Source organism: Struthio camelus, chromosome 11 (assembly GCF_040807025.1).
Source record: "Struthio camelus isolate bStrCam1 chromosome 11, bStrCam1.hap1, whole genome shotgun sequence".
NCBI lineage: Eukaryota > Metazoa > Chordata > Aves > Struthioniformes > Struthionidae > Struthio > Struthio camelus.
In genome coordinates this window covers 1,538,939-1,561,552 of record NC_090952.1, presented here as the reverse complement: position 1 = coordinate 1,561,552, position 22,614 = coordinate 1,538,939, and the positions used below count along the sequence as shown (strand labels likewise).

General features: G+C 44.6%; 1 protein-coding gene across 17 annotated transcripts in view; it reads left to right on the top strand.

Moving 5' to 3' along the window:
- LOC104142857 (H(+)/Cl(-) exchange transporter 5) overlaps positions 1–22,614 on the top strand; it is a 62,270-nt gene that overhangs the window by 5,089 nt on the left and 34,567 nt on the right. For 4 of the 17 annotated variants that reach the window (XR_011143552.1, XM_068957400.1, XM_068957398.1 and 1 more), the window contains one exon: positions 369–679. Coding sequence is in view for 4 of the 17 variants with exons in the window: in XM_068957400.1 (XP_068813501.1) it covers positions 538–679 (142 nt within the window). In the remaining 13 variants the exon portion in view is untranslated. Of the gene's footprint in view, positions 1–368; positions 751–4,775; positions 4,798–6,706; positions 6,961–8,863; positions 9,081–21,432; positions 22,010–22,614 lie in introns of those variants that run through there. The other 13 variants (XM_068957411.1, XM_068957407.1, XM_068957403.1 and 10 more) reach the window with 11 other exon arrangements.

Here is a 22,614-nt window from a genome sequence, read left to right as displayed (position 1 = left end):
GGCTGGGATGCGGACGGCAGGGCTGGGATGCGGACGGCAGGGCTGGGATGCGGACGGCAGGGCTGGGATGCGGACGGCAGGGCTGGGAGGTGGTCGGCAGGGCTGGGAGGTGGTCGGCAGGGCTGGGATGCGGATGGCAGGGCTGGGATGCGGACGGCAGGGCTGGGATGCGGTCGGCAGGGCTGGGAGGTGGTCGGCAGGGCTGGGATGCGGACGGCAGGGCTGGGATGCGGACGGCAGGGCTGGGATGCAGACGGCAGGGCTGGGAGGTGGTCGGCAGGGCCGGGACACCTCCAGCAGTCCCAGAAGGTAACCCGAAGTCCTGTCAGGGCCTGGACTCCCCCTTTTCCCTCTCTCCATGTATCTAGGAGGTGCGAGTGGATCATGGACTTGCCCAAGATCTCTGGCCTGACGGAAGGAGGCTGCCATTGCACTGGCCTCACCGAGGCGCCCTCCACATCCCCTTTTCTCCTACGCTGCTGACCGTTGCAAACATTAGGAGCCTTTCGCTTTAAGAGCTCAGCGCCCACACTCAAGATGGCGCCAGCGGGACTTGTTGCGCGGAAGGGTTGCTCGGCGTGCCGCCGGCGGACGGGCGATGTGGGCGGAGGGGCGGAGCGCGCCGTCACGTGGGCGCCTCTTCCCCGCCCCGCTGCGAATGGCGCTTCCAGCCGCGCAGGTGGGGAGGCGTCGCGAGCCGGGCGGCTAGCAGGGACCCTCGCGCTGCCGGGCGGGTCCGTGGCGCGCTCGGTGGGTGCTCCGCGGGGCGCCGGGGACAGAGGGGGCCAGCTGGACCGGTGGAAGGGCTGTGGGGCAGCGGTAGGGGCTGGTGCGGCAGGGCTGAGGTGGGGGGTGGGGCAGTAGTGGGGGGGCGGGCTGTCAGGCAGGGCTGAGGCGGGGGGGCCGGGAGGGCAGAGCTCTGCTGAAGGGACTGTGGGGCAGTGGTAGGGGGCTGTGGGGTAGTGGTGGAGCGTTGTGGGGCAGAGTTGAGGTGGGGGCCCACGGGGCAGCAGTGGAGGGCTGTGGGGCACAGCTCGGCTGGAGGGGTTGTGGGGCAGCGGTGGGGTGCTGCGAGGCAGTGGTGGGGGGTTGTGGGGCAGAGCTGGAGTGGGGGAACTGTTGGGCAAGGGAGGTAAGTCATGGGGCAGAGCGAGGAGGGAGGAATAGAGGGGGCTGTTGGCATGTGGGGTGGCAGTAGGATGGGGCTGGAGCTGCAAGGAGGCGAGGGAGGGTCCAGGGTGTCAGAAGAAGGGAGTGAGGGTTATGAGGCAGAGGTGAGGGTGCCTTGGGGTTGGCTGTGGAGTACTTTTGAGGCTGAGCTGGGATGCTCAAGAATGGCCTGTATGTCAAGGGGTGTCTCAGGGCTGCTTCCCTAAGCAGGAGGGGTTGGTGTGGAGGAGGTGCCCTAGGTGTTGCAGCTCTCCCCAGTCTGAGCCCTGCTCGCACCACCTCTCCTCTCTGCTCTGGGCCTGGCACTGCCCTCCGGTTAGCAGGGGGATTGGGCAGGCAGCCCACAGCACTGCAGGGCCTGGCCACTGCTGTCTTGTCTAAGTTTTGTTCCATGGGAGAGAGGTCTCTGGGATAAGGGGAGATGGGGAGATGTTCCCCAGCTGTGATCTGCAGGCTTTTGTTCTCTGCTGCTCTGCAGGTCATTGCTGGCAGCCTGTGGGGAACTGGCTTGCCCTGTGGTGCTGACAGTTCATTTCCAGTTGCGAAACTGCCCTCAAAAGCAAGCTGCTGTTTGCTAATGCTCTTCTCTCATGCAAGCTGGCTCTTTACCCGCCACAGAGTGGTTATAGGATTGAAAATAGGACAGCACGTAGGCCCTGTGATCGCAAATAGGAGATGAGCTAAAATTCTCTCTTAGAGAAGAGCTAACAAGAAATTAAGACTTTATCTGGAAAACCTTCTTTTTAAACTGAAAAGATCTTTCCGGTTTATCTGAACGTAGAGAATAATTTACTGTTAGAAATTGCTGGTCAGTATCTGGACTGTATGAATTAGAAGAACCGAGTTGATGTTAGTAGGGTAGAAATGGAAATCTGTAAATGCAGGTGACTCCCCAAATTTCCTATTGGCTTTCCAGGGGTTGTGGGAAGGAAACTGTGCACCCCTGCCTCCCATTTCACAGTGAAGTATAGCATTGTTAGTAGATTTTTGGAACGAGCCAGCTAGTTGATAAATATTGTCACGGTGTTACTTGTGTGCTCATCATAAGATGAGGTGCCTTTCAAGACTGATGAAAGACCCTGGAGCTGCAGTAGGTTAGCTCTCTGGCTTTCAGAGAGCCATGAACTTGTGCTTGTGGCTTTGCTAGGTTTTTTTTTTTCTCCCCCTTTTCAGACTTGAAGTGGGTAGATAACTATGAATATTGCTCTAGTTTTGCAAAACTGGTGTGGTCTGAAGATGGCAGTCTGTATATTGTTGTATCTGCATCCTCACCTGGATGAAGATAGGAGCCTAGGTTTTAAGCTGCCTGCTTTAAGTGACTTTGCATCAGCAAGTAGCACAAAGCTCTGAAAAGCTATAGGAATTTAGACTCTTCTCTCCGTCGATGTGGACTAGGTGGTTGCACACAGTCAGCTGTAGCAGCCCAGCTGATGGGCAGTTAAGCAGCTGTAGCTTAATCTCTCTACTGGTATTAGAGTGTGGACAGGCACTTTTGCATGTGTATCTGAAGTTACCGCTGAAGAAGTTACTGCCACTTGGTCCTGGTTGTAGTGTAGCAGTCAGGGGCTGCAGATTACCCGCTAGGGAGTGGAGAGGAGAGCTGGGCTGGGCTGCTTGAGCTCACGCACAGCAAAGCTGAATCAGGGTAGCTGGGGTGGTGGCTTGAGCATGGCCCTGAAGCAAATAAAGGATAGTTGCTTGTTCTGTTCCTTGTGATTGCCGTAATAAAGTATAGCTAAACTCCTGTGCTACTGGAGATTTGAACAGTAGTGTTTTGCGGCCATAGAAATTTACAATGTAAAGTAGCGATTTTCTGAAGCTGCAGGCTCTCATCTACGTGTTTTTGTACTTCCACGTGGAAGTGTTGCAGGTAGTGCACGAAAGAAAACTCTCCCTGCAAACTGTAATGATGCCTGTCCTGCAGCCCTCAGAGTCTTCTCTGAAGTTTCCCTGGGAAGCACTGCAATGTTGAATCTCAAAACAGTTATTTGAGATTCAGTGAGGACAGTTCAGTGCGAAATGTGTAACCACAGTCTATATCTTTTTACTGTTTGTTTTGACAAGGTGAAGTGGTTCATGTGGTAAGGAAGAGTACTAGTCCTATCACTGACACTGGGAGTAAACAGCTTATAAATAATGAGGGGGCAGTCATGATGTTCAGCCAAACATGTTGGTAATGTTCCTCTCTCAAAGCAGTGTGACTGAATTTCTCCCTCTCCTCCACGTATTAAGTTAGGAGGATTGTTACAGGTTTTATTTTTCTGCTATTTTATTTACTAGGAAATCGAAATTGTTCAATGTGAGCTCAAAAAGATGCATGTCCTTCAAGGTGTTGGTCTTCTCAGCAACAATAAAGGAGGAGTCTCTTAGTCTAGTGCTTGTCTGGGGTGACCTGAAGTGTAGGAGACATTTCAATAGAGGCTTCTTATTTGAAGGAGCTAAAATCTCTTGGTGCTCTGCTCAGTAAGGTATGTATATGATTGAGATGTCTTGTACTTGTACCTAAGCTGCTGGAGAATGCTACCTCATTTGCTAAGAGAATGCAATGTGAGCCACGGTGAATCTTTTACAGGCCTGCAGCCAGTCTTGAGGTCCTTTTGTCCTGTGCTCTGAAGTGCTTAGCCATTTTCTTTAGATAATGGGATAACCAGGTAGGCCGTAAATGGGGTGGGATCTACCTTTTTGCCCAAGCTCTGTGCTTCAAATTGTGCTGGGGATGGGATGATAAAAGGGGTACTTCCCTCCCTCCTCTCCTGTCCTGTCAGTACTTGGGGTGAAACTATTATTGTGCTGAGCTTAATATAAAACTTCATCCTGAATAATAAAGCGGAGAGGTGAGTTTGAAGTAAGATATGTCAGATTGATTTCCTTCATCAGCATTTGCCCATCTTCTAGGATAGTCTCCTGTTTCTCATGCTTGATTTCTTCCTAAAAGAAATGTTAATCTCATCAATTCAGTAAGAAGCCTGCTTTGGGAGCCTGTGTTCTTTATGCCCTGGGAAAATAATGCTGTCTCCTAGACTGGTGACTGCAAACATTTTAAAGACTCTTTAATACACCTCCTGAAATGAAAATTCTCTCTTTTGTCTCTTTGTATTCCAGTCTCAGAAATATGAAGTCTTCAAAATATGGTCGACATCTAAAAGCTGATTTTTTTCAAACCTGCTGATTTCCCTGCCCTTCTTTCCAGTAGAGGTTTAGTGCTTATGTCAATTACAACTAAGCTGATCTTCCCTAGTCTGTATTATTCCAGTGTTCTGATCTTTACTGCCGTGTGTTGCTATTAGATGTAGGAAGCAGGAGCTATCGTAAAAACAGGCAGTAAGAAATTTCAAGAGAAACATGAAATGAGAAAATTTCTGAATTCCCTGTGTATGTGCAGTGTCAATTTTCGTCAAGAACATCACTAATTCAATTTCTAAAGGACCTTCATTCTCAGTTGCCATGGAGTAATTCTGAATTTTGAGACTGATGTATACTGCTGATAGTCTTTATCACTAGGTGATACATGATGCATCCCATTTATGTTTTCTTGCCTGTACAAGTTACTTTTTCTTTTCTAGCTTACGGTCACCAGAGGCATCAGAGTAAAGGAAGGAGTAACTGAGATATTGAAGCAATTTGATGGTAAATGTTCCTTTTTCAGTCTAGATTGACTTTTCCTGTGGATGCATGCTGGTGCTCAGAACAGAAGAACTGGAATAACTTTGGATCAAACAGCATGCTATGATGTGGACTTTCCAGCAAATATTTACCCCTTCCACGCTCACAGTCTTGTGGAGTTGTTACTAGCAATGGTTCTCTGGTAACTTCAAAAACTGAAATGCGTCTGGAAGAACACCTGGCTAAGAATGTACTTCTATGGAGTTGCACTGTACCTGCCCCTTCCCCGCCCCCCATCTACCATGTACACTTGAAAGCATAATAGGAAATGTTCTTCAGGATCTTTTTGTGGGTTAATAAGTGAAGATCTTAATCTACCAGAAAGCAGCAGAAGTTAGAAAATCACCATGGGCCCTAAAATACCAGACCTCATTTCTCTTTTCTCCTGTTACGTTTTGTTGGAAGTTACTGGAAAGCTGTGCTATGCGGACGTATTTTTTTTTTTCCCTCATCTCTCTCCTTGCAACGGTAATTATTCCGTCTGCTGTGAGAAGATTTTGTTAACTCTATTACATTTTAAAATTAGGGCTATTCAGCTACTGTCTAAAGCTGTGGAGGCAAGATTATATATATTTATCTTTTCATCGAAACACTTTCCTTCCGTCATTCTCTAGCCCTGCTTATCTGATTCAGATTTGATATAGTTCTGTTGCTTGGGGAAGAGAGAGGGCTGTTTTTTTTTTTTTTTTTTTAAAAAAAAGCCAGTCAGTAAATAAGAAATGTAATGGTAATGTTAATGCTACATTATTCCTTTGGCTTTAGACAAAAAGCCAGTCATGTAATTATTGTGTTACAGTATACAATTAGAAAATTGAGCATCTTGATTTCTGGATAAATAGCTGCTCTTCATGAACAGCTGGTTTAATGGGATGAATCACTGAGCAAGCTTTGAAGGTTAGTGGAGGTTAATGCAACACAAGCAGCTAGTGACAGGATTTAAAAGAATGTTTCAAAGAACTTGGGAACTCTGACTTTGCACTAGATTTTGTGCAGGTGAGTTGAAGTGGGAACTTGGCAGCTGTGTGTGGCAGCCCTCCACCAGACAGCAGTTCTGAAATGGGGGCAGTGGTGAACTCGTGCTATTATAGTGTAATTGAGATGGTGGAGTTCAGGATCCTATGAGGAGGAAGCAGGGCAATAAGTAGGATCGCAACCCTGGACTTGAGGAGTACTAACTTTGGCCTCTTCAGGGACCTACTTGGAGGAATCTCGTGGGGTAGGGCCCTAGAAGGAAGAGGGGTCCAAGAAAGCTGGTTAATATTCAAGTATTACCTCCTCCAGGCTCCAGAGCAGTGCATCCCTCTGAGTAAGAAGTCCAGGAAAGTGGGCAGGAGACCTGCATGGAGGAGTGAGGAACTCCTGGCAAAACTCTTAACAGAAGGAGGAAGTACACGGAATGTGGAAAAGGGGACAGGCCACTTGGGAGGAATATAGGGACGTTGTCCGAGTATGCAGGGATGGGACTAGGAAGGCCAAGGCCCATTTGGAATTAAATCTGGCAAGGGATGTCAAGGACAACACGAAGGCCTTCTTCAAATACATCAATAGCAAAAAAGGAAGACTAGGGAAAACGTGGGCCCGCTGCTGAATGGGGCGGGTGCCCTGGTAACAAAGGATACAGAGAAGGCAGAGTTGCTGAATGCCTTCTTTGCTTCAGTCTTTTCTGCTAAGGCCAGTCCTGAGGAATTCCAGACCTTGGAGACAAGAGAGGAAGTCTGGAGAAAGGAAGATTCTCCCTTGGTGGAGGAGGGTCGGGTTAGAGATCTTTTGTCCAAACTTGACATCCATAAATCCATGGGCCCCGATGGGATGCACCCATGAGTGCTGAGGGAGCTGGCGGATGTTATCGCTAGGCCACTCTCCATCCTCTTGGAAAGGTCCTGGAGAACAGGAGAGGTGCCTGAGGACTGGAAGAAGGCCTGTAGCTGGTGGTGTCTGCCAGGGGTCGGTACTGGGTCCAGTCTTGTTCAATGTATTCATCAATGACCTGGAGGAAGGCACAGAGTGCACCCTCAGCAAGTTTGCAGGGAGGAGTGGCTGACACACCAGAAGACTGTGCTGCCATTCAGAGGGACCTGGACAGGCTGGAGAGGTGGGCGGAGAGGAACCTCCTGAAGTTCAACAAAGGCAAGTGCAGGGTTCTGCACCTAGGCAGGAATAATCCCATGCAGCAGGACAGGCTGGGGGTTGACCTGCTGGAAAGTAGCTCTGCCGAGAAGGACCTGGGAGTGCTGGTGGACAACTAGTTGCCCATGAGCCAGCAATGTGCCCTTGTGGCCAAGAAGGCCAAGGGTATGCTGGGGTTGCATGAGGCAGAGAGTTGCCAGCAGGTGGAGGGAGGTGATCCTCCCCCTCTACTCAGTCCTAGTGAGGCCACATCTGGATATTGCATCCAGTTCCAGGTGCCCCAATACAAGACAGACATGGCGCTCCTGGAGCGAGTCCAGCGGAGGGCTACTAAGATGGTTAAGGGACTGGAGCATCTCTCCTATGAGCAAAGGCTGAGGGAGCTGGGCCTGTTCAGTCTGGAGAAGAGAAGGCTCGGGGGATCTGATCAATGTGTATAAGTATCTGAAGGGAGGGTGTCAAGAGGATGGGGCTAGACTCTTCTCTGTGGTGCCCAGCGACAGGACAAGAGGCAGTGGGCACAAACTGAAGCGTAGGAAGTTCTGTCTGAAGATGAGGAAGAACTTCTTTGCTGCGAGGGTGACTGAGCATTGGAACAGGTTGCCCAGAGAGGTAGTGGAGTCTCCTTCGCTGGAGATATTCAAAACCCACCTGGACGCGATCCTGGGCAATATGCTCTAGAGGTCCCTGCTTGAGGAGGGAGGTTGGACTAGATGATCTGCAGAGGGCCCTTCCAACCTCAACCATTCTGTGATTCTGTGATCGGGTATAGAAATTCCTAAATGTGGGATGATATGTTAAAAAAAACTGTTTATGTAGAAGCAGTCCTGTAAATGACTGGCCATTTTCAAAGACATGTCTGTATAGTGGTGGAGGAATTCTTCCCTCTGATCTAAGTGCTTTCTTCAGCTCCCTGGGCTCTCAAGAGTCAGTGACCCATTTCTTCTGCTGTTTCCTCCTGTCTCCCCCCTCTCTCCCAGGCACTCCCCCCCCCCGCCCCAAAAAAACTCTTATTATTTCTTTCCCTCTGTTACATTTCTTAATTTTTTTCTTCCATCCTTGGTGCAGGAGTTTTAGGGAAGGAGGCACCAGTCATGCCAGTAGCTGGATCTAGTGACTAGCAGAAGAAGGCAAACCTTCTGCCCTGAAGAATTCCATCTTTAACATGCTTAAATAGGGATATAATTAATGCATCTAAAATGAGAAATACATACACTATACCCAGCGTTTCTCTTTTCTGACGTTTGTGGGACACTTCTGAGCTTTGCTCAGAAGTCCTGGAAGTACTTGGAACGGATGAAATCTAACTAAGAAGGAAACTGGTGTCTGTTCTGCAAGAGGCTGCATTCTTTCGTTAGGCTGTACTTGCATGTTGCATTCCCCACTGACTACGTAACAAGGAAAAGACTTACAGTGGCAGAGGTTGCCATCAGGCTGGTTTTAAACTAATCCAGCTGGTTTGTCTCTCCCTCAACACCTCCCAACAAACCCGCTGCCAGATTATAATTGAAGCCAAACTTTAAAGGTCTGTCTAGAAAGAGATGGTTGTTCCCACCCAGTATGTCCCAAACCACCCACTCTCCTTATTACTTCTCTGGAGTATATTTTGTCTCGCATTCAACCCCGTCTCAGGGGCATGGTGTAGTGCATGGATGTAGGGAAGTGATGGCACAAACGTGTTTACAGTATTGACGGTTAGCGCATGCAGGATGAGAGACAGCTTGAAGCTATTGGAATATAGCAGTGATACATTTGGGGATAAATTTGGCAGGAGTTTGAATTCAGGTCTTAGTATCTAAGTGCAGAATTCAACATCAGGTGCATGAGTTGGAATACTTACGTATTTTGCATCATACTTTTAATTATTCACACTGAAATAACAACTTACTCTTTGATTATGCAGCATAGCTTCACGTGCACTTGTTTCTGAAGTACTGCAAGCCCTGATTCTGGAAGATCATTTTCTGAATGAGTCCCTTGAGAATGGAAGTACCTGGAGACCATCCTGCTCTTAAATGTAGTTTGGGACAGCACTCAAAGGCAGAACAGATGAGGCAGCTTCCACAGGGCCCTTGGGAGCCTGCTGCATGATACAGACTAAACACAGCACTTCAGTTAAGGTAATCTTGGATATGTGTGTGTGTGGTTAATTTCAAGAATTCCTAAAACAGATGATTGAGACTTCTGCAGTGTTATATGCCTGTTACTGTCAAGTTGCAGAAGTTTGTGTAGTAAGTTTAATTCAAGGCAAATGTTTTGATGCTGTGAAGTGATGTGAAAATACTTTAACTATTATTTCAGGGCTTATTGTGATGACACTGGCTGTATTTCATAGTTGTTGCAGGTAAATTAGTATTTCTTTCTTTTCAAGGTCTGGGCTTTTCCGTATGGCTATGTGTCTTGTGAGGTAGGATGTAAGGTGCATGCTTACAGTGAGACCCTCAAGGATCTGCAGCAGCCATTAGTTTTTCTGGCTGAGGAACGCCTCCAAGGAAGGTAGCTCTTGCAGTTAAGCACTTGGTTGGTTGGACAGAGGCATCTGTGGTTTCTTTGTTGGGCGAGGGATGAGTTTATTCGTTCTTTGGTTCTGTCCTGAATTTTCACGTTAATAGTCCATTTGTCTCTTCATGGATTTTTGCTTTAAGGAGAAAGTTTTCAGGAAGTTTAAGTACTGTAGCGAGATCTACATGTGGTATATAAAATTACCTTGATTTTTGTAACGCTTGTTGACATACCACTTCTTTAAAAAAAGCTTTAAACAAAGAGAGGTTATGCTGCTATATGGACAGTGGTAGTCCATTTCTGCCATTCTTTGAAATTGTAAGAGCAATCATCCATAAAAGGAAAATCCTTCATGTGTTTATATAGTGTTTGTGATCCCTAATTTGCTTCAACAATAAGTTGAAGTTCCTGATGAAATGCCTGTACATTTATATAAGACATTGTACAGAAAACAGTGTGGAAGGTATCCATTAAATCTTACAAGAGGATCTGAAAGATATGTAGTGACAACCCTGCTATCTCTTATGGAGAAAGACCATGTTCAATTGCTAAACTAATTCTAGAAAAGGCTAGGCTGTTACCTGTGCAATTCCTGAGAAATAACATTCCACTTGATTTCCTGCATAAGTCACTTATTCCAGTGACTTAAATTCTTCTGAAGAATAAAGCAGCTAACTTTTCCCTGAGGGCAGGTGGGTATCTCCGTGTATTTTGAGTGAGCTGGAACTCTGGATAGCTAAGGAACACTTGTACACAGCAATTACTGCAGCTCCTTGTGTTACCTGACAGCTGTCCTCTATTGTCAGAGTGGAGAATGAACTATTGAACATGCATACTTGTTCTGTAGGGGACTGCAGCATCTCTGGAAATTCAATGAGTCCTGGGAGCTGCTTAAGCATTTTAGTCCACGAGTTAGGCCTTAGCTATCCTGTTGTTGCTGTGCCAACTTGTTCTGGTTCAGTGAAATGGGTTTCAGAACTATTGAGCTGCAACAGATTACTACCAAAATCCTTTCCCAAGGAACTTCCAGTCTTCTTGAAACACGTGGTGAACTATACAAGAAAAGAGTTTGTGTACTTTGGATTGAATAGCCAGTCAGTCTGAGGAAGTGTCTACAAGCAGAGTGAAATCCATTGCTTTGACAAAAATGTATAAAATCAACTGCATCATGGGCTACCCTTAGCTGCCAGGAAGCTCAGAAGGATTTCATGGAAAGGCAGATGTTCTAAAGGTAATTCCTGCGCACAGCACTCAGCGCCTGGCTGCTTAACAGCATTCATTGTGTGCCAGTCTAATTTTCACTGCAATTTGGCAGCTTCTCTTTGAGTCGTTAACCACCACCTACCTCCCTAGGGATATTCAGCTAATCAACAGTAGTTCTTGCCAGTGCTCTGGTTCTCTTCCTATAACCTCCTTGCAATTGCAAAGGGGGATTAAGTATCTTGTTCCCACTGGGTGCTTTAAGTTCTCTTTGTGCCTCTGAAAATCCCCTCCTAAGCCTGTTTTAGCCTATATTTCAATAACAAATGCAAGTGTTTTCTATGTTGCCAAGCAAGAAGCAGAACGGCAGCATCCCTGAAATAAATATCTTGATTGAGACCATTCTTTATGCAGCTCGAATTTCAGAGTGCACTGTGAAGCACGTCATAAAAAAGGATAAAGAGATTTTGTTGGATGAGATACGGTACTTGGTATTTACAAAAGGATGAGATGTCTGTCTTCCAGCTGAAACTTTGTTAGTGTGAAACTAAACTGGACTATAAAATGTAATCAGTAATATCTGTAGAAGTCTTGGTGTTGTAGTCGTGTTGGTCCTTTTAAAAAAAAGATGATATTTCATTAGTGTTTTTTGGCTTTTCCTGTGTAATAGACTTCTGGGCATAATCTCTCTCTCCATCAGATCTTGATGACTTCAGCGCCGTGATGCCTAAATCTTGCCCGCTTCCAATTCCAGTAAAATAACTAAATGTAAGAAATACTGTACAAAAATAATGGGAATATTGGATCATTCCAAGTTGTGTAGTCCAAAAGAGAAGATCATCTGTAATAGTGTTGATTGCACAACCAGTGTTTATGGTATGAACGCTGTATGACTATGAGGAGGTATGCGTTTAACCTGAAGAGTAGAAATGTGTACTAACAAAACATTATTTCTGTGGTTGCGGTAGTTTGTTTTAGTGGGAAAATTAACTACATCTTTCATAAATTCATTTATTTTTTGCCATAGAGGGGAAAAACAGGAAAAGACAGTTACTTAAAAATACTGCTCCCTGACAAATTGTACTTTAAGTGTGAAACTGTCTTGCTTGATATATAGCCCCAAAGGGTCTTGTGGATGCTTAGTGTCTGGATGTCACTGCAAAGCTCTGCTTAATACCACTGTCAAACATTGGCAGTGTGATTTCTGGGCTGGAGCTACCATATCTCCCAGCTTGGTTTTGGGAAACTATACTGTTTAAATGACAGTGCAGTGGTATATTTCTGCAAATGAGGAAAAGAATTTATCCTCTTGCTAGAATATTTCTTGGGGTCTGATTATTGCAATGTGAGGAATCTCTTTCAGGAAACATTACTGAATCTTAAAACTCATTTGGGCTGAAATAAGACTAGTGTGTCTACTCTGTGTCTACTCCTTTCAGACCGTACAGTGGAAAAAGAACACTTCCATAAAAAACATACTTGGCCAGTACTACTGGTTCTCATGCTGTCTTGAAGACTCTTCAGTATTAAGATCTTCTCATCTTGCCTCCAAGTCATTTTTCACTTGATCATGTGGGAGATCCATTGTGTTTAGTTTGATCTTGGTGTGCTGCCATAGGCTTTGTTTTAACGAAGGGTTGTGCGATGTCAGAGCTGGATATAACTGAAGAGAGAAGGTGCAAGGGAATGAACTTTGACTCAAGTGTGCTGCTGCTGTGATTGATTGGTAGAGGGTAATAGGATATATGCTAAAGCTGAATGGGTGACTCAGTAACTGACAGGAATATACATTTTGAAGCTGCCACTTGCCTCGTCACTTCTGGATGCAGCAAAGAGCATGGACTTTTAGCTCAGTTTATCCCACTGTGCTGGACCCACAGCTGCAGAATGCAGGGGCTGGTCCCGGCCACTTCCTTTTGGGTGGAGAGGTTGCCAGTATGGACTGGAGGGAGGTTCTGCCTTGAGCCACTTGTCCTCTTTCACTGCCTGGTGTTTCTTGACCCTCTGACTCCCCTCTACCCTTTCTAAGCATGGACTTTGACTGTAGTTCCTTTTATACAGATGACAATCCGACCCTAGAATCCACCTCTAATAAGGGGAGGAAAAGTCTTCATCCTGAATAAAAATCCTTTTTTTTTTTTTTTTTTTTTTTTAATATAAATGTTTCAAGAAAGCAGGGTCTTGGCTTGTAGAGTTCTTTTTCTTCCTTAGAATTCTTCTAATAAAGAAATTGGTTCTGAGGACAGCTTTGGTTGAGATCCAGTGTAAGACTAGAGATTTTGGTGGGAGATAACTTCTTCATCCAAGATTTTGATGTTTCCAGGATGGAAACTGTCTAGTCTGCTCTTAATGCTGAAGCAATCTCTTTGAAAAGCACCTGCATTTATTGTGGTTATTTCTCTTTGGGCTATGTGTTAAAGGTCATGCTCTTTGCATTTGCATTGGGAAAGCTGAATGAATTCAAGGAAATCTTATTGTATGTTCTTGAAGATTTGATGAGCCTGAGGCTGGGCTGTAGATGCTTTTAAATCATTTAATTACCATGCAGGTATGTTTTAGAAACAAGGTTATAGTTCTGTTGAAACTCCTAAGCGGACATCTAGGAGTTATCCAACTTCCGAATCCTGGATTTCAAAAGAGGGCAGTACTGGCAGAGAAACTGTTGGTGCTGTGTTTCAGGGTGGGAATTGTTGCAGATAACTGAATTTAGCTTGGAAAATACAGAAAGCTAAAAAACACCACCAACCATGAGACCCTTAACTACCTGTGTTTTATGGGACAGTCAGAAGTTTCCTGTAAATTCAGTCTTTGGAATTTTCAAGCCACACTGGTCTTTGTCAAAACATTAACCTAAAAAGAGAACTGGAAGTGCTTGTGAAGAAGCAGGTGGATGTGAGAGACTTATGTGGTATGTGCAGTGGTGATGCTTCAGGACCAGGGAAAAGGTATCTGAGTGAGTTAACACTCAGCAGCAAGCTGGCGTGGTTTGTTTTTGTCATGTAGCTTTTTTTTTTTTTTTTTTCCCAGCTATATCTAAAAGCTCCAAGTATCTAGCTACTTGCTTTTTTTTTTTCCCCCTTAAAAATTAAGGGAAGGTATGTAGGATGGAAAGGATGGACTGACTAATCAGCACCTTCCTTCCAAATATGTCCACTTTGCAAGACAGACTGAGAGCTTTGTGGATCTTTCTGCAGTATTACTCCCATATGCAGTGGGGAGAGTTGGCTGTGGCTAATGTGCTGAAGGGACCTGTACGGGGAGGGCCTGGCGGTAGCTTGGCCTTTTTCCCTAAGGAACGCCAAAGCTCCAGTGCTTGGCATTGGTTCCCTATGAGACCTAGAAAATGTGGTCTATTACCCAGTTCACACAGTGTGGCCACCTGCTGTTTACTGAAATGAGAAGGCTGATGTTTAGTGATTGCTGTGCTTAACCTAAGGAAAATGCACAGCTCCATACATGCATGAGAAACATGCTTGGGTCCCATCTTATTTGAATGAAGGGCAGAAAGATGGGGCAAACTGGGAGGACATGTTACTTATCTGCTTGGAAGCCAAAAACTCTTCCAGTAGTCGCTCCCTTGCCCTCATAGCCACCACTGATAGTCTATTTATAGTACTACCTCTTCAAATGTTCTTTTTCAGATGTTAATGACCTGCAATAGCAGGATGGTTGTCTGAATCCTTAGGCAAGACACTCTCCTAGGAAAGGGTATTATGCAAAGATTAGCTGTCTGGAGGTGAAAGTTATCCCTAAGTACTGTCCTGCCATGCTCCAGAGTAACTGGGTGGTATACCTTTAGCAGTGCCCACCTGAAACCACAGGAACCCTATTGTGAGAACTAAGACTGTAGGTATGCTATAACTTTGAGTGTAGCATGGAAGAGACTTTGAAAACAGCATAATATTGTATGGTGAAGCATAAGCAATATACTTGCCTTAGTTTCCTGCTCAGTAGTGTGTGGTGTGCTGAAGCTTCAGGAAATGGTGGTTTGGGTCTGATTTGCATTTACACTTATAAACTCACAAGTGAGTTAAATGTTGAAAGTTTCCTAAAGACGATTAGTACCTAAAGAAGAACTTCTCAGGCGTGCTTGTTATTTTAGATGAGGGAAATGCAGCTTTCATTCATTTTAGAGTGGAAAACTATTCAAGCCTGAAAATCCTCTAACGTCCTATCTTCCTTCCTCTGTTGGCCTTGGTTCTGCAGATGGCCGCTACTGGAGCTACAAAATTTGATCTAGCATTGGTCTGTCAGGTGCCTAATCGTGGTGAGGGAAATTTTAAATGTTTGATTTGCTCTCGAGAATGAGGTGATCTTGAAGATCCAGCATCTCTCACAATTCAACAGAAGCATGGGGTGTTCTTATCTATTGTAAGAGAAGGGGAAGCTTTACCCTGGACACCAGTAGCCCCCATAGATCTGTAAATGTGTAGAGAAAAAGATGGATGATGTTCTCTCAGGTGGAAAGCAGAAAATTGTTGCTTGGATGAAGGCTGAAACTTCATCCCATAACTGGTGTGAGACTTGGTACATTTAAAATGGCACATGGGAGTCGGTATGCAAGCAATGTTTTAGGCCATGTCTTGGCAAAATGCAACACCACTTGCAGTAAATTCTGCAGGTAGCGAGGGCAGTATGGTCATGCCATACACACAGAATTGCAAATTGTTTTGCTCGTGCCTGGGGATGTCATTATGTTGGTAAATATACAGTGAGGTACAGGATAGCCATGCCAATGAGAAGTATGTGGTGCTTCCCATCTTTGTGCTACTTTAACCTTTAAACATGTGTCCCGGACCAGTCTGTCTAGTTCCTACAGGTTTGTCTAGCCTGTGGCTCTTTAAGAGAAAGTTAAAACTGAAATTACAAAAAAAAAAAAAAAAAAATTCTACACAATGAAACATGCCACGAAAAACAAAACTTCTGGAGAAAAACAGACTGTGAAATATCCATGTTCACAGTATAAATTCCAGTCTGGCTGCTTTGATTTGAATCAATCTCCTTACTGTGATTTCTTTAGTCCTTCTGACTAGATGGCCAAGATATTCAGAATTCTGCTAAAAGTTCCATTTGCTGATATGATACCTGAAAATTCATTGTCTGTATTGGAGTCTGTGGGCTTTCTTGCATGGTCTTCCTATAATGAGTATAAGGAAGAGAAGCCGCACTTGAGCAAAGCTAGCGGTAGGGGTAATACTGTACAAGAGGATTAAAAAAAAAAAAAACAAACCTATTATATGGAGAAGACTGACTAAACAGGAAATGAACTTGGACCCAAAAGCTGTCAAAGGCCCATAATTAGCATCACAAGACCAAAGCAAATTAAATTGACTTTTGGGAATGTGAATCGCAGCTGCACAGGGCTTAGACTCACTTTGCTGTGGTTCCTCTCTCCTGAATCACTTCCTGCCCAAGAGGTGGAACGGATTGGGATGTAGATGTGGTTCACTGGATTGGCAGCAGAGGTGTCTAGTCCGGGAGGAAAAATAAGAAGCATATAAATTTGGAAACAGAAGTAGGTATTGGGAAGCTAAAGTTCAAGGTGGAGCCTGTATCTCAAAACAGCCATCTCTAAATAAGCCAGTTACCTAAGCCCTCATTTATGATTGCCCCTGGTAAAATAGTCAAAAAATCAAAACCTCTCAGAATAGAAGCATGGTTATTCCGAATGAAATCAGAGTCCTGTTTCCAGCTGTGTTTATCTTCCAGCGCTCTTTCTCAGGCATCTGTTTAGTTGAGGGGAAGCAAGCACTGGTTTGCATCTCCAGTACACCAGGATACCTAGCTTTTCTATCCTTTCCTGCCTCTCACACAGTTGTTCTAATTCATTAGTGCCTCTGGTGTTCATAACCTATATGGGTCCTATTTATAGGTATAGTTAACTGTAGAAAAATGCATGGCAGCATCAGTGAAAATGTTAGAAGGGAAAAATGCTGTTTTCTGGGGGGGGGAGGGGGTTGAGAGTTGAGGTTGCCTATTGGTAATTATCAGGGAAGTGTTTCTCAGCTTTTAGGAAGTAGAGGATGGTGGTGCAATACATGGAAAAGATGCTCTGCATTGGAAGCCTGACCTACTTTCAGCCTGCAGGTGGTTGTAGGACTGCTTCTGCTCCTGAATTCCCTGAAGGTAACTTACAACTTCAGATAACAGGGGAAACCCCTGAAGGTAGGAAAAGCTCCATATGGGTTATGAAACTAATATAGCCTTGCTGGTGACTAGTTAGAAACCTACTTCCTGCTGTTTTTGTGGGAAACTTGAGTACTGTATACAGGTCAGTGCCTAAGATTAGGTGCTTTCACATCCCTGGGTGTCATCTTCCCTTTTCTGTGTAGAGGGAAACGTGCTGAGAACTGCTCTTTGTGCAAGAACTTACCAGTCAGTGTATTGTACCATCTTAAGCAGTTTTTAATGTGAATTTGCAACCAGTTAACACAGGACCTGGTTTACCAGAGATGATTTAGCAACCTATTGGTAATTCCAGTAAGGTTTTAAACATAGTCATATTCTCTCACTTTTAAATGTGACTTGGCATTATTTTAACATAATTTCTTAAAACTATCCCCAGCACAATTAATATTCCAAAGGGCTCAGGCACATACAGCAAGAAGGAGGGAGAAGAGGGTTTCCTGGATAAGCCAATTGATGCAGCAGGTAACTGGAAGTAGTGACGAAAATGTGTTTATAGTAACTATTTGTGATTTAGTACTGTTACCAGTGACAGCTGATGTGAGTTTGTTCTAAACAATGTTTCTTCTAGCAAATCCCTAGTCCTTGGCAGGACTGACATCAATCTTGAAGTAGGTCTGAAGCATATTTTTCTTGGTTTTATCGATGTGCCTAGAAACCTACTGTATTGGCTTGCCGCGCTGTGGCTTGTCACAGTTGTTACCCTGCTTTGAATCTTGCCTGGGGTTAGTAGCTAGGGCAGTGTAAAAGCACTCTGTGCGGTTTTAGGGTGGGTAACACAAGTGCAGCAGTCTGCTTCTAGAAGCAGTTCCACTTCATCTAGGTCGACTGGTTTTGGTGAAATGGTTCTGTGTAAAGTAGCTGCAGTGTCAGTGCAGGTGAATTGATGTTCAAAAAACTTATTCCTGGCAAGAAGTAAATAAGCATTTCCTCCTTCTTATGGATGGAGACACTGGAGTAAATGCTATGGTTTTTTTTTTTTTTAGCTAAAGCCACAAATTTGTTTCATGAGGTGGGAATATAGTCCTACAGTTCTTGGCTCCTAGTCTAAAGACTACCTCCTCTGTCTGCACTGCTTTTTTTAATGTCTTTGTGCTAATAGGTACCAAAAGATACAGTGGCAGACTTCAGAGAATTGCGTACATCTTCCTCAGAGCTGTAATGAAAGTGAAGTGTAGGAGTGAGAATCCAACTGCTTATTTGAAGCACCTTCTTCATAGAAGTGACTCCCAAGAGTGAATTTTCTCAAATACTTTGGCCTTCCTCCTGTTCCTTATTTCTAACTCTTGGTTTTCTAGAAACCATGAAGTTTGTATGTCTAGTATGGCAAGTAAGTGACTGAATTAGCTGCTGTTCTGAAATAGCACTAACAAGCCTGGACCCTTTGCGTTCATGCTTTTCCTTTGTCCTCCCATCTGAAAGCGAGGTGTTTTCGTAGTTCCCATCCTGCTCTGCCCTGTTGCTTTTTTTTTTTTTTTTTCTCTCCAAGTACTTGGAAAGTGCATTCCCACTTGATTTTTGTTCAAATGCGTTCATGCCCAGGGATTAGGTGCTGCACACACAGTGCTTGTGTCTGTGAAAACTGTCAAAACTTCTCTTTTCAAAAACTGATTTTTTTTTTTAAATGTTGCGCAGTGGCTCTATCGAGGTAGATGCTTTCTGGGTATTGGTAGGGAAAAAATAGTTGTAAATTAGTTTCTTTCCAGTAAACTAAATCAAGTTCTATTTTGGTGAATCCAGTAGTGATCTCTTCAGACCTAAAACCTGAATGGTTGAGAGCTGTTAAAGCTTCTTGCAGTGTAGATGATAAGTCATTTCATGCTTACTGTATGAAAAACATCAGAAGAGATCTCCAGGGGATTGTTCTCTCTCTTGTCCCTCCTCCAGGAAAACAAACATACAAACAAAATCCAGTCCTGATTTCCCCTCCAAACAAACCCAGGAAGCTTTTCTGCAGTGTCCCTTACATGTATGTTTTGTTTCTTTAAGGTCTTTTCCCCAGCTCTATATAGCTGACATGAGCATGAGCTGTAGAAATTCCTGATAAAACAGCAGAAATGGAATTTTTTTTTTTTTCCTTCTCCTATTCCAATTTCTGGAAATCCTTTTTATATAAAGCACCTACAGCAGTAAACCAATTTTTTAATTAATGGTGGAGGGTTATGGGGAATTTATAATTTAATAAATGCTGAAATATCTTGCTTCTGGAGTTCCTCTTTTCTGACAACTATCTGTGGTCCAAGTAACATTACCCCAGAGAAACACGTTTTATTCAGCCAAGTATGGTTACTAATGAGCTGAGGATGAAATCAGGTGCAATCGTGATGTTTACCTCTACTTGTTTTTCAGCTGTACTGGGCTGAGTGGCATAAGCTCTGTGGGGTAAGGAAGTATTCAAGAAGAGACAGTACTAATATGGACTTAAAGAAATTAGCTGTAAGTCTCTATATGCCTCTCAGTAAGTAAACATCCCTGGACAGTAGTTAATCTGTTAATACACTGTATATATTAAAGTTTTGAGTGTTATGTTAGCCCAGTGTAGTAAAGTGTTGGAGACATCTGACATGTTGTGGAATTCTTATGTTGCTTTCTAGCATTACCTGGTAAAACATAATGGTGCATGTTATCTTGCTGGAATGATGTCAGATGATAGCATAGCGTATCCTGTTGCTATTTACTGCTCATCTCCCTGAGGTCTGTGTGAATACGCTTTAAGCAACCAAACAAACCCAAGAACGATTCAACTCTATGTCTTTGTGTTTGGGTTTTGTTGGTTAGTTTCCCAGTTCCTCTGAAACAATCTATTGTGTCAGACCGCTTTGGATACGCAGCAGTTGCTCGCCTAATGCAAACAACTTGCCTGTTGTTTGTTAGCCATTGCTCAAACAGCAGCTGAGGATGCCAACTGAACTTGATTGTGCATTTCGTGTACAAACTGTTACTTTGAGCTGCTTTGAACTGTGGAGTGGAGCTGCAGATTCCCAGTCAGATCAGCCTGCAGCCCTGAACGTTACTGTGCAGCTCTGGGGCCTGGCAGGGCTTTGTGCCACCTGCTTGAGCCTAGGAAGGGCACTTTCCTACTTCTGTTTGAACACTGAGTGGCTGGACCGAGGGCAGCCCTTGACATCTCTGCTGTCAGAAAAATTGGCTGGCGCAATCCATTATGCTTTTTTAATCACAGCATATGCAACAGAGTTCTTGTCCCTGTCCCTGGGGTGTTTGCTTTGGCACTGTCACAGTACGTAAAGCCGCTTAGTTTGAATGTTTCTCTAAATCTCTGAGGTTGCGTGCTACAGCAGGTGTTCATGGTAATCTGTGTTGCACCCTGCATTCACTCACACCTACTGCTTGGCGTTGTCTTTTCTTAGGTGTCCTGACCTGAAGGTGAGAGTGAGAAGCTTACAGTGAGGGCTTCTGAGGCTACTATATCCACCTTTGTATGCAGGGCATTCTGATTCTTAGCACTTAAATAAGAAATTCCAATTCTTTTTTTTTTTTAAATCCAATCACATTTTTATGATCTTTCATTCAAACCAAAGAGAGAAAAAAATCCCCTTTCCCCCATATGTTCTCTTGCAAAATACTCAGTTTGTATGCTACATTTTCATCCCAGTAAGACCTGGGAAGTGAGCCTGACTGCAAGCAGAAAGGCTGTTACAGTACCTGTGTAACCGTTGGGCAGAATCTCCCACAAGTGAAGCCTGACTCTGACCTCTTTTGGGGACTAATCAGTAGTTTCTCTGTTTCTCTGCTTGGAGTACTTATGGGTAACCTCCTTCAGCCCCAATTCTCTTACTCTTTATGTCTGCGCTTAAGAACCCGGGACTGTCTGGGTTACGTGTTTCAGGGTCTGTGATATAAGGAGGTCCAAAACCAACTTTCTTAGTTTACCAGTAGACTGAAATTTCCTGTGCACAGAGTAAGCTGCTTTGCTCTGAAGTGAAGCGGGTTTTTTCTTCTTTTTTTTTTTTTTCCTTTTTTAAATAACAGCTGCAACATGAGCCTCTGGAGTGATTGTGTTGCAAGTAAATCCTTGCAAACCCCAGATAGGTCCTAGAAGTATTGACATAACAATTAAATGATTTTTATTTCTCCTTTATTTATCTTTTCAATTACAACTGATTTCCTCTTTTTTTCTTGTGTATAGTTATAATTATGGAAAGGCATGTGTACAACCATTTGAAAAGATGCTGTGGAGAGAATTTGGGGCTCGGGAGGAAAGACTGAAGGAAGAAGTATCCTAAACTATCAAGCTCTTGTGGTTGCTTGCTTATCAAAGGTCAGCTTTGATTTGCAAATTTCTGGGGGGGGGGGGACAGACCTGTCTTTTTGGGCTTTAAAATGAAAGAAGCCGCTAGGTGGTGAGCCTGCTCCTTCCCCCACGGGAAGGATGACTCATGAAAGCAGCTGATCAGAATTACTCTGTTCTTTTTTTAAAGATTTATTTTTCTTCTTGCATAGTAGCTGTGTGCCAGTGGTGGAGCCAGAGCCAAGCCCCCTATCAGATGGGGAGGGGAGGAAGAAAAAAATTGGGGGGGGGAGACTTTTAGCCCTCAGTGCCATGAAAGACTTCAAATTTCTGTGCTGGAAAGAGTTGCTTCACGTTCCTGGGTTAGCACACCAGCTGCCCTGGAGGGCTGCCTCGACGGAAGTGAGTTTAGTGGCAGCGTGTGCGGCAGCTGGTTTTCTGCACCTCCTCTCAGCTGCTGCATTTGTAGAGAAGGGGAAACGGTGCTGGCGCAGAGGTGGCGTGAGGACAGGCAGGCACTTCAGCAAGGATGGCAGAAGGAACCTGCTGGGGGCTGGAGATGACAGCCGAGTGTGACCCGGGGCACAGAGACAATGCACATCCTGGAATATTTGCCGGAGACTTGAATGCGGGTGGAGGGATGGCATTCGTATCGGGACAGCGTCTAGGAGCAAGTTTGTTCATCCAGAATGGCGACGGGGTACTCTAGCTTCCTGGCTGCTAGAGTTGTCGTCTGAGTCACTGCCAGGCGGCGTAGGGCTGACCACTTCAGGTTTTACTTCGTTGCTTCCCTTTACTTGTCTGAGATGGCCAAAAGCAACCCTGGGAACGAGGAGGAAGAGGCTAGCAGCAGCATCTCAGGGAGGATGGCCGCTTCTTCACTCGAGCGTTGGCTATACCAGGAGCCTCTTGGTACGTATGCACGCTATGGGAGAGCCCCTGGAAGCGCTTGTAGCATGCCAGCGCCCACCCAGTGACTTGGTAGGAAAGGAGCAGCACTTGCCTGTTGGAGGAGGGGAGTAAATTAACAGAGTAGTGAAGCATTGTGAACAAAGTCCTCTTTCTGGTGCAAGTGGTTTAGCTTGGAAAAGCATTGCTCCCCCAGAGAGGGAGCAGTGCTGTAACAACAGATCATTTAAACCTGTATCTCTAGTGCTGACTTCAGGATTTATGAAAGAAAATGATAATTTGACGACTTGCTTCCGTGTCCTTTTTCTGCTGCAAACGTGCTAGATGTTGCCTGATATTTTCTGGGACTTGAAAATGTTGTGTGCTTTTTTTTTTTTAAATTACTTTTTTTTTGTTTAACTGTTGGTAAATGAGAACAAATTTGGCGTTTGAGAGGGGGGAGCAGGAACTGACATATCTCCAATTTTCTCCTCTAACTATGTGTGTGGGGAATGCTCTACTTCTTGTCGAACTAGCAGGGACCTGGCCTTTAACAAGGTTGTGTGTTTATACTTGCAGTGCAAAGAGAATATAGGAGTACAAAACTCTTTTAAACCTCCCTTCTCCCC